The sequence below is a fragment of the Microcebus murinus genome, chromosome 12, assembly GCF_040939455.1.
Source record: "Microcebus murinus isolate Inina chromosome 12, M.murinus_Inina_mat1.0, whole genome shotgun sequence".
Taxonomy (NCBI): domain Eukaryota; kingdom Metazoa; phylum Chordata; class Mammalia; order Primates; family Cheirogaleidae; genus Microcebus; species Microcebus murinus.
The window spans coordinates 71,225,594-71,237,956 of NC_134115.1; the positions used below are offsets into that span (position 1 = coordinate 71,225,594).

General features: G+C 45.1%; 1 protein-coding gene across 7 annotated transcripts in view; it reads left to right on the forward strand.

Moving 5' to 3' along the window:
* The window catches only part of PALM2AKAP2 (PALM2 and AKAP2 fusion), a 428,813-nt gene that overhangs the window by 99,051 nt on the left and 317,399 nt on the right, over positions 1–12,363 (forward strand). For 3 of the 7 annotated variants that reach the window (XM_012736755.3, XM_076008910.1, XM_012736756.3), the window contains exon 1: positions 9,039–9,380. In XM_012736755.3, the coding sequence (XP_012592209.1) occupies positions 9,336–9,380 (45 nt within the window). In that variant the 5' untranslated portion in view covers positions 9,039–9,335. Of the gene's footprint in view, positions 1–9,030; positions 9,381–12,363 lie in introns of those variants that run through there. The other 4 variants (XM_012736750.3, XM_012736754.3, XM_012736751.3 and 1 more) reach the window with 4 other exon arrangements.

Sequence of the window (12,363 nt, forward strand, 5' to 3'; positions counted from 1 at the left end):
AGGCACATTCTGGGGGAGTCTGAGTGAGGGCTCCCTTGGAGGACTAAGGGCTGGGTAGACATTGTGTCAGAGGAAGCTTTGGTTGGGAGAAAGATAGTGGATGAAGCCCAAGAGCAGGGAGGGGATACATTGGCACTTGTGCCTTTTTTCTTCCAGCAGTTGTGAGCAGAAACTAGGGAAGGGCAGCTCTCAGAGCACAGAGAAGGGCAGCAAAAACCACATAGTAGAACACTTTGTACTTTTGTCTTCTTCAGTATCTCATGACAAATACAGAATTTGGCATAGCCGAAATGTTACAAAAAGTTTGTTAGAGCATCAAGACCTTCGATTGCAAACTCTGCAGGTAAGAGATAATGACCAGGTTAGCGAGAGTCAAGAGCATTCATGAGCAAATGCTGGTCTAGTCTGAAGGGCCACATTGGGTAAACTGGGGCAGAACTGGTGCTGAGATGAACAACCACTCAGGAATTTTCACTGGAACACAGGCACATCTATCTGGAAACACATCCAGAGGGAAATAGGTATCAATAAATAAAATAAGATAATGCTCTTAATTACAAAATAGAGTCCCTTGAGTACCTGCAATATGCCAGGAGCTTTGGATACATTATCTCATTTGATTGTCACAATAATCCTATGAAATGGATACTATTATCTTTCCCATTTTACATATAGAATAATTTAAGCTCAGAGAAGTCAAGTAAATTTCTCAAGGTCATGAAGTGGTTAAGAACTGGAATGTAAGGTCAGGTTTGTCCCAACTTAAGTAGCTTCATCACATGCATGCAATCATCACAGCAGCTTGTGGGACAGTAATTAATATGACTGGATCTCCTTCAAGCTTGTGACATTATGATTTTTAGAGTTAACTGAATGAACGACAAGTCAAGCAATCTATCTACAAGCCACACACTATGTTAGGAATTAGGAGGAATAACCACTTTTCCCTCCCAAAGGGACTGACAGGCATATCCAGAGGGGGTGGGATTTCTGGAACTCCATGAAGTTAACAAGAGGAGACTTGGGAAGTTAGAAGAGGGAGGGGGAGGCTGCATTCCAGGCATAGCTCATGGTATGAGAAAGCACCAAATTTGGAGTGGGACTAACAGATGAAGAAGGTGTCAAGTTCTCTGGGGAGGAGTGGAGGGTACTGGAGGCCAAATACAGGGTAAAGCTCTAGCAAGATGCTATGGTGACTTAGCTGAGCCTAACACACAGGGGGACCATCCTAGAGCCCCAGGAATCTCCCTTCCTCCAAAACCAACAAAGGGGGCTTCCATACAACATGGGGACAGAGTCTCAGATGGAAATTGACTCCCTGATCTACAGGAAGGCTTTCAGTTCTATCAGAGAACTCTCTGATCACAGGAAAAGCGCTGTCACTTGCAATGGCTTGTCCACTTGCGAAAGATGGTGTAACAAGGGCTTGCTTAAGAAGTGAGGCATTAGAGGAGGAAAGACAGTAACTGAGTGGGAAGAAAGGAAACAACGAAGAACCTACAGGAGCACCTGGGCTATAGCACAGGCAGCAAGAACAATTCTACCCTCAGTTGTGGGAGGACAGCACTTGATCCAGCCCAGATGGTGGCATGCCACAATCTCCCTCTACCCCCTACCCCCACCCCAGAAGAGCTGCCCCTGCAGAGAGGCAACTGACATGACACCCCTGTGGAAACCAAGCTCGACTTTGCAGCAGAAGTAGCCAAGCCAGCTGCCTGCCACCCCTTCTTCTCTTCATGGGGACAGACACTGCTTTCTTTGGGGAAGCCTGGAGTGGGGCTGAGTCTCCATTTCCTGAAGGGTTGGGCCAGATTTGGGAGCTCACGGGAGTTAGGGAACTGCTTTCTCTAATACACAAGATCTGAAGTCTTGTTCCTGCTCATGCCTTTCTCAGAAGGGACGGGTGCAAATGCTCCTGCGAAAATATCTCCTTTTGTCAGGTCTGCACAGGGTCCTCCTGAGCGGCTTCCTTCTGTGTGTTGGCTCGCACGGCCTTCTTCCAGGGAATTCCACAAAGCTCCTGGCTCCCAGTCAGGCATCTGCCTTTGTGTCTACTCTGTTCCCACCCCCACCTCCCAAAGTATGCCTACCCCTCTAGTGGGATAAATTTAGCTCTGAATGAATGCAGAAGGAAGAACACATTAAAGTAAACACAGACCAAATAGAATTCAAATATAGGTTTGGCACACACACAAACTGATACAAAAGATCCAAGCTTTTCTGTTTCTGTCTCTCCTGCTCATCTCTGTCTCTCCCATCTCATCTTCAGACCACTATGCCCTTTTCTGCATTTATTTAAGCTAGTTAAATATGTAGGTCAGAATGTGGGGCTGTTTGTCTTCAAACCTCATAAAGCAGAAATCACTGGAGTGACTGAGAAACATCAAAGAGTCAAAGAGAGCCCTGGCTGATGTTGGTCATTTTCATTTACTGGTTTGATTCTCTTAGAAACTCGTCTGAAACTTGGAAGCATCTTTTTCTTATGTGTTAGCACAGCCTTTTCTCCTCGTGGGCAGAGCCTGCGGCAGCTATAAATTTTGCAGAGTCTCCCAAACATTCTCCCACCGACCAGTCGTCACATCTCTAAGCCCTAACTCTGAATCTTTTCTTGCACTGTAGTTCTTCCCACTCAGAGAATTTATAGTTCTCATAGCACATTCTCATTCATGAGCTCCTTTAATCTTACAAGAGTCTTGTGGGGGCAGTTAGCTTATCCTGTTCTCAGTTTACAAACATAAAACCTATTTCCATTTTACAAATAGAGAACCTCAGCTCAGAGCAGGTGAGGGACTTGTATGGGGTCATAAACAAGTGGCAGAGGTACGATTAGGACCAAGGATAGAGATGTCATCTTGTGTTCATTCCACTCTGCCTTGAGCTGCTTTGGGGAAAGGCAATTTGTCCAAGGCATCCCAGCTAGGAGGGTTACACATTAGCAAGGAGCAATTTTTGAGACCGTCTGGCTATCCCCTCTCAGTGAGACAGGCTCAGCGTGGCTGGGCACAATTGGATCCATTTACATCAATATATGTCATTGACCAATTGACCATTGACCAATATGTCATTGGTCAGAATATGGAGGGTGGCCATGCAGGGTTGAGACCTCTGTTGTTCCAGAGGGCACTGGGCGGGCATGGCATCTGTTGGTGTGGGAGCTGAAGCTAGGCCTTGCCAATTGCATTATCCGTTCCCCAGCCAGCAGGGCGGACAGGATTTAGTGGGCAGGCTACCATCCCTCCACTGCCAACCCTGCAGGAAATCTCTCTCTTGTCAGCAGTGCTGACTTGCACATGTGCATGGCATTATTGAATCATGGTTAACAATGAAAGTGTAGATGGCCACGCTACAGAAAGGGATTCTGCGCTGACGGGGCACATTGTGGCCATTGTGCTAAGGCAAACTAGGCTGGCCCCTAAGCCCTCTGTGAAGCCAGTGACCTGACTGTGTCTATTGGCATCAGATAACTGGGCTGGGGTAGAACCCGGTCTTCCCAAAGACTTTAGAGTTTGTAGCTAATTCATACCCAAACCAAGAATTGACTCTACCACAGGAGCCTTTAATATGTAGGCATGTAGCTCGCTTCCTAATACTCAAAAATTAAGCTTTCCTTTCCACCTTTTCCCAGGACTTAATCTACCTATTCTTAAAAATTCTCTTTTAATTCCTTTTTATTTATAATATCAAATCGACTCAGTCCAAAATATAAGACCAGAGATGTCTATGAATCATTAAAAGGAGAGTCTGGCAAAGAAATTTCTAGACAATAAATGATATAACACAGAATCTTCCCTTTTCAAAGATGAAAAAAGAGAAGTACCTACCAATGTGAGAAATTTTAAGAATACTGATATTTCACCTCCTTTTTTTTTTAAAGCCTATATATATGGGTGGATAAAATCAAGTAATTCATTAATTTGGTCTATGGCACTTTTAGTGAAGTAATGATTGGGTCGCGTAATTAGGACCTACCACTTCTGGGTCACCTACTGTAACCAATCACGAACATTTTGTATCTCTTTTCACTGTTTCTCGCAATATCCCTGTGAAGGGGCTGAGATTCCAGCTTGTCTTTAGAGCTCATGTCTTTCCTGTGTCATATCCACCTCCTACTTCCTGATCTCACTTTTCAAAACTTTTATCATTAATGAGACTATTCTGAATCAGCATCTGAATAACACAATATTGTCCCCAAACTCATTTCATACACCAACCCAGTGACACCGGACATCACATATTTTTATTGCCATCTTACAACTAAAGAAACTGTAGTCCTGATCTATTATGTTATTTGTGCAAGGTACCACAGCAAAATACATGTAGAATGATCTCTAACAATTCCTGTATACTCTCCTTATACCACCTGCTTTCCTCTGGCAACTCATCATGGTAAAAAAATACTAATATTAATTTCTAGCCAAATTTCCAATTGCTCATTTACAATCTGCTATGTAGAGACCTTAGTCAACATATACCTTAAGCAGCATCCAACCTCGTTTATTTTTCACAGTGGTGCTCTGTTTTCTAACTTCTTTCTCTGTCTTCTTGCTCTGTGGGGACTCCCCGCATGGATCTATCATTTGAATCCCACACATAGTTGAAATCTCATCAATTTTTCCAAAGAGCTGACAATCACAGGAGCCAAAAGGACCCCAGGCAGTGTTCTCCTTCTTTTGATTTTGATAGCTATCACTTATGTTTTAAATGACCATATATTTCTGAAAGATCTCAGGCAAAAGAGAGCTAATACAAATACAAACATTTTGGGGGACCCTGGCATTCCTTTCAAAATTACTTTTGTCAGAGGAAAGCTTCAGGTTGCTGAGAAATTTCCCACTCTTAGCTACTACTCAATAAGACTTTAACTTTTATGCACATAATAGGCCTTGGCAAGTCATTTCCTTCTTGGTTTACAGAACTCCTGTTCTCCCCACAAGGGAATAGGCTATGATCATGTCTAATTCCCAAAGGCCTCATGTCCTAAAACAGATTATGAAATTTTTACTAACAAAATATCTATTTTGCATATCTGGCATTCTGTGTCCCTTTTGTATAATGTTTTGCAATGTAGTATCTATCATAAAAGCCATTAAACTGTACAGATGGTGCTTATGCAACACAATTTGATGTCTCAGCAAGATCTAGTAATTTGTTACCTACATGATGCACCATTGTCATGTATCTTTCCAGATTTTAAATGTTTGAAGGGCAAATAGTCACCAATATAGCTGTGATCCTAGACTATAAATTCTTTGTAATACCAGGGCATAGCCTAATGTCTAATATAAAATAGTTATACAGTAAAAGTTTATTCAAGAAATGGCATAATGTGGACTATAAATGTCTGTGTTTGCAATGGGTTCAATGATTTTTAAGATACTAAAATTCAGGGATTCGAAGGGAGAAATGTTGGCAGAAGAAAAAATGTTTTCCCTCTGCTCTTTGGCTAAGCATTCATTTTATATGCCTTCCTGTTTCATTCAGGGTTCTTAGTCACAAGCAACAGAAATGGATTCTAGGTGATAGAAGCAGAAAAGGAATGAACTGAAATTTTGCTAAGTAGTTCACAGAATAGATGGGAAATCTAAAGAAGAAAGCTCAGGCAATGGGCAAGACCAAAGGTGAGCTACTAGCCTGAAAGAATTCTTTAAAGTGCCATGTCTTCAAAATTCTTGGCAGGTGTATGTGTCTAACTGAGCCCGGATTGCATGCCACACCATAGCTTCTGGGGAAGCAAATGTCTAGCACTTCCCAGCTTCCATGATGGGATGTGGCTCTGCCTCTCACCATGGCTCCTACTATGGGAAATCTCCAAAGATGGGAGGGAGTCTACAAGTTGTGCAGTAAAATAAAATAAAAATATATATATATATATATATATATATATATATATATATATATATATATATATATTTAAATGAAAGAGTCTGCTGTACTTCCTAACTGGCCAAATCCCCAGTGTCTAGCATTGTGAATTTCCTCTCTCCTTTTACTTTTTGTGATACCTGCTTTGGCAATCCTCAGCATTGAATAAATACAACTATTGCTTATTGTGGACCTCAAGCAATGAAACATCGCTGAAGAAGTACACAGAGTTGGCCATGAGTCTTTGGTTTATTTCTAGTAAATTCGATTAGTGCAATGGTTCCAAACACATCTCTAACCCCCACCTCACCTCATAGAAATTCAATTCTGTACAGATATTCAGGAGATTCTAATGCAGGCTTCTGGATAGGAATCATGTCAGTTTTTCTCATTTCCCACAACTCCTTTACAAACCATTTTTATTTTTCTGAGGCCCCACTCCCACCCCATCAGTCTCAACCAATGACCCGTCCTTCAACTGGGAAAACCAGGCTGCCCGATGCAAATTCACTTAATATCTCTCTCTCCACACTTCAACTCAAAATTTCTTCTTGTTTTACCCATTCCATCCAGCTTTATTCTTCCTTCTTCTTTCCAAGGCTAAACTGGCCAGCGATGCTAACTGGAGGCCTTCTGATCTATTCTGAGACTTGGCCAAATACTTACCTTGTCTTTTGAGTATGTTCTTGGCCTCACTTCCCTTTGACCTCAAAACATTCAAGTCTCACCTGACTTAAAACCCTTCAACTAGATCCTGCTTCCCATGCACTACCTTCCTCTTCCCCCACCTTCATCTTTCACATCCAAAGATCTGGAAGGAGCAGTTTGTACCCATGGATGCTTCTCCCCCGACACACTTGTTCCTCAACTCTCCTAAGTGCTTTTAGTGTCACCTCTGGACACGTGCTGCTCTCCCAGCCTCACTTGTGGCTTCCTGGCTGCTGGAGCCCATGGCTGGTCTTAGTCTACATCTTCCCTGACCTCTCAGGAGCACGTGACCCTGTTGAAAACCTCTTTCCTCCTGTTGTGGCTTTTGGTGCAAATCCCTCCTTCTACTTCTCAGGTGATTCTTTATCAGTCTCCTTCACTGGGCTCGCTCTTCTTCTTGCTCTCTTTTCTCATCCTGGCTATTTTCATTTCTTTAGCTATCACCACGAAGTAGATGACATTCAGATATATGTCCCCAACCTTTATTCTTCTATTCCAAAGTTCAGATCGTTCCAACTGATCATTTCCAAAGGGTGTCCAGGCTCTTTTCCCTCCCCATTTCCCCTTCCATAGTTCCTTTTAAGAATGTATTGCGATTATGTAGACAAAACATAAAATTTACCATTTCAACCACTTGTAAGTGTACAGTGAGATGACATTAAGTATATTCATATTGTTGTGCTCCATCATTCTTTTGCAATATCTGTAGAGCTGGGGGAGGGGGAGGACAGTTTCTGGTCCACTTGTTTATTACTGGGGTCTGCCCCACCTCCCCACCACTGGCCACACCTGGTGCTTAGTGGTTAAAAATGTGGGTTCCAGAGGGTCTTCGCTGAGTTTAAACCCCAGCTCTATATCCCTGGCAAAGCCTATCAACTTATCTCTAGTCTCATTGTCCTCATCTTTGGATTCTCTCCTTTTATTGGGTACACAGTCACCCTGATGCAGTAAGAACAGCAGTGTTTATTGGTGAGCAAACCTCCCTCAAATAACTCGTCCTGCTGGGACACGTGTTGGAAATGAAAAGAAAATGACACGTTTGAAGAAAGTGATAGGTCTTAGCCAGAAAGTAGAGGTTTCTGATGTATTGGAGTGGGAAGCTGAATCTGGCATTGGTTTATCTCCACCTACACCTGTTATGAAAAAGAAGGGAAAATAGTCAATCAGGAAAACAATTTTGGTGAGTGCATCCATCTTTGGTCAGAGTGGCAATTGCTCATCAAGTGACAGGTACAAACCTCCATGAAAATTGAAAGGGTGATTTGGTGGAATTGAAATAATTTACTTAGGAAACATGTGATTTGGGGGAATTTGATGTGCATACAAGTATATTTTTAAATGCCATTAAATCCTGCATTTATAGAATCATCACAAATCTAAAAAGGCCATACTGGTTTTTCGTCAGTGTTCATTTTATTTTATGGAGGAATGTTGGGAATTCTAGGAGGTTTCTCCTGGATGTTAAGAGGCATTTTGTTTGTTTTTGGCATTTATTTCCTTTTGGCCTGGGTCATATCCATGTCTCACATCCATCCCAGAGCCTGTCACAGAAGACCCATGTTAGTACCAGATAAAATATCCTATTTAGTGAAGAATAGGTGAAGTATCTTAGTGACAAGATCCTACTTTTCCTTTTAGAGACAGTTTATAGAAGTAAAGCTCCTGAAAGGGTTTCAATCCAGAATGCCAATAGGATAATATAAGAGGAGATGTTTGTAAAGCCCTTTACAAAGCACCTGTACGTACTTTATCCCATTCATCTCTAAGGATAGCTCTGTGAGGTAACTGTTGTGATCCTCCATTTTTTCAGATGAGGCAACTGAGGTTCAGAGTGGTTACCCAGGGTTGCATAGCTAATAAATTGTCAAGCCCAAGACAGCAGAGGACAGAGGACTACAAACTCTGGGCTGTCTTTTCAAGTCATGTTTGGTCTCAGTAGAGGAGTGGCCTATTTGGAGATATATATACCCTGCCACAGGTGGACTTGATATTTGAGAATCCGGCCATCTAAAGCATGTGGGCCATGTGGGTGAGGCAGCACTTCCCTACTGGAAATGTCCCCACGTGGAGCCCAAGCATCTGGCATGAGCTAGAAGAAGCATGAGCTAGAAGAACATTGGGTGGCCGCAGCCCTCACGCAAGGGCACGTGTTCGGGTCCTGCTTTCCGCCAGACGCCCCTCCACTGCCATCCGCTCCGCGGAGGCGCCACCCCTGCTTCAGCCCCAGCGAGCGCATGTCCCCTGGATGCGCCAGCCGTGCGCCCTAGCCGCTCGCCAGCGCCCCAGGTGCCCACTCGCTCGCGCGCGCCGCCGGTCCGTGCTTCGGGGACACCGCAGTGGCCGCCCGGTGTCTCCCGCCCTCCTGGAGCCGCCTCGGGCCGCGGATCCACACCCCAGGGGCGGAGCGAGGCTCCGAGACGTCAGGGCAGAGAGCAAGCGCGGGGCGAGCGCGCCCTCCCGGCGGCTGCCCGCGGCCCACGTCCTAGGCTGGCGCGGCCGGTGGCGGCGGCGACCGTGAGATGCAGTCAGCGGCCGCGCTGGGGCGCAGCCAGGCGGCCGGGCGGGTGGGGACCAGAGGCTGAGCCGGGGCCAGCCCGCCGTGCGCACAGCTCTGCCCGCCGCCCCCGAGCGGATCCCCAGCCGCCCCTCGGCTCTCTCCCGGAGTCTAGCAAAGCCCCCCGGGGTACCCATCAATTTCCTTGGGTGACTACAGCGTGTGTTTTGTTTTTCTTTCTTTTTCCCCTGCCTGTGTGCCCTTCTCCAGGATGGCAGAGGCGGAATTGCACAAGGAAAGGCTGCAAGCCATAGCAGTAAGTCCACTTTCATTTTATTTTCTTGCTCTATTGTCTGGGGTGGAAGGGGACCCTGAGGGTTTGGGGCTAGCGGCATTCCAGCACAGTAGCCGCAGGGCATGCGTTCAGGGTAAAAGTCTGTCAAGGCTGGGCTATGCTGCCTTTTCTTTTCTACGTCTGTAGCTTGCAACCCCCAGGGCGCGCTTTGGACTGGAGATTTGTCTGTGGAAGGTTGGCTTAGAAATAAGATGCTTGCTGCTGGGGCTTTGGGGAAAGCCTAAACAGAGGCATGGGGGGCGACTCCTGGAATATTACCACCCAGTGCTTAGGAATACGTTGACTCCCCTCGCTGGAGAACGGAGAGCAGCACAGTGACCCGGACGGTGGCTGCTGCCATCCTCTTTGCGGAAGCCTTCCGCCCGTTAAGTGAAAAACCAGGAGTCAGCTCCTCAGCCAGCCACGCGGTAGAACCTCCTCCCCAAACCCGGAATGCTAGTTTTCCCTCCTCTGATATTGACAAGGGCACTGGTGCAAGCCACCACCCTGGAGGGGATTGGGGACTTCTTACAACACCTGGGTCCTGGGAAAAATATTCCAAGAGAGCCTCCTACTTATGGGTGTGGATTATCTGAAAACCTATTTTCAAAATACAAAGGGGCAACCAGTTTTGGCAAAGTTCATATGTACTTTCAGAAAAGTGTACCCATGTGCATCTTGGGTATAAGCAAGAACTCTCTGAGACTGCCTAGATTTGAGCAATCTTGCCCCAGTGTTGCCAACGAGCCACAGATGTGGTATTTTTACTGGAGCCGCCACAGCTGGATTATATATTTCCTTTGTGGATGAGGGAATGATTACTGCTGCTGTATGAAATAGTAACAATTAAAAGAGGTCTGTTAACATATTGGCATGAAAGACTCTCCAGACATTTTCCACCTAAATACTTTTTTTTCCCTTTGTCCAGGAGATCCCTGGAAATACATTCTAAATTTGTTGGAGAAATAGTGTGTAATGTTTTGGAAGCACAGTATATTAAAGTGTTTTCAAAAGCCTTTTTTGGACAAATTCTTCGTTGGGAAAATGCACACAAGGCCCTTCTTCTTCTTTTTTTTTTAAAGAAGCATTTGATGTGGTCTCCATGGCTCTGAGACCCTCTTTCTCAAACTGCTCAAATCTGAAGCATCTTGGAAACTTTAATGCTGAAGAGAAAGATGTTTGTTGGCAATGCTGAAATGCCACGGTTTGCCTATCAGGCAATCTTTGAACTGGGTCCTCAGAACTCAGGAAGGTTTTTTCTTTTCTTTCCCTTTAGCCCTGCACATGTGTATCGGTGGTTCATGAATGGTTTTGCGAGTTGGTGGCAAGGCAGTGTGGCCAGAATGTCATGAACTTGATAAGGATGGAGATATTGAGTTATTGGTGCCATGTAGCCAGCGGGTGTTTTGTGTAAACTTGATAATAGGCTGCTTTAACTGTTGACCAAATGGCTGCTCCCGAGCGCACTCATTGGCTCCCATAGGCTGCTGCTGAAGGCTTCCAACAGTTGTCACATTTTCTGCCTTTGCACGGTCAGCTTTGCTGGATGTCTGAGGAACAGCTGAACCCCATGAAAGGACTTGCTTTCCAAACATCGAGCCAGTAGCAGCTACTAGTGAGGCCACCCCCTTCCAAGTGGGGCTGAGTAATCCCAGCAGAGCCAAGTAGACTTTCAAGAAAGATCTAGGCAATCTTTGGGAATTCTCTTGACTGTATGAGAAGAATAGATACAACTATTCACTCATGCCTGTTCAGCTGTGGAATTAAATTTGTCCTATGAGGCTGGGGAGCTGTGGATGATTCTAACAAGTGTGTCGGCATTGGTGCTCATTTACAGTTGGCCCTCCATATCTGTGGGTTCTACATCCATGGATTCAACCAATCTTGGATTGAAAATATTGTAAGAAAAAAGATGAATGGCTATGTCTACTGAATATGTACAGATATTTTCTCTTGTCATTATTACCTAAACAATATAGTTTAGCCAATTATTTACATAGCATTCACATTGTATTAGGTATTATAAGTAATCTGGAGATGATTTAAAGTCCATGGGAGGATATGTATAGGTTATATGCAAATATTATGCCTTTTGTTTTTTAGAGAGAGAGAGAGAGAGAGAGAGAGAGAGAGAGAGAGAGAGAGAGAGAGAGAGAGAGAGACAGGATCTCCCTATGTTGCCCAGCTGGTCTCAAACTCTGGCCTCAAGTAATCCTCCCACCTTGGCCTCCCAGAGTGTTGGGATTACAAGCATGAGCCACTGTGCCTGGCCTATTGTGCCATTTTATATCAGGGACTTAAGCATCCTCTGGTTTTGGTATCCGAGGGGCATCATGGAACCAATTCCCTGAGAATACCAAGGTGCGACTGTATGTTGTTGTCAGGGTAGATTTTCTAACAGTGACATCACTGTGTATGTATTGGGGGGGGGGACGTTTGGCCACATCAGTAAATGGTTTTGTGCGATGCTTCGGTCTAGTATACAGTCTCCAAATTTGGCAAACCCTGCCTCTCTTTGCCACTTCCCTAGAGTTCTCAGGTGACCCCAAGGAGCTCGCAAATCTGCACCCAGAATCCAGTACATCTGAAGTCCCTGGAGGTGTGAGGGAAGAAGAGAACGAGTCCTCTCATCTTCACTACTTAGGCTGCTCTCCGAGAGGCAGAGCAGGTAGACTGAGACTCCAGTCTGCAGGGGCTTAGGCAATCTCATGGGCTGGTTGTAAGGCATAGTTGGATGGAGGTAAAGCACCTGGCATGTAGGTATGCAGGTATCAAGGCAGAGCCCTCCACTCCTGTCCACACTGCTGCCTTCCTTGTCCTGGGGGTGGACGGGTCAGGAGCTACATCTCTGAAGTAGAAAGAGTATTAACAGCCTTCTTTTTTACCCTTTCCTTCAACTGTGACTGAAGGTCACGGCCCCACCCAGCACGAGTTCCTCCACCCACTACAGTCCGAGGCAGGGATT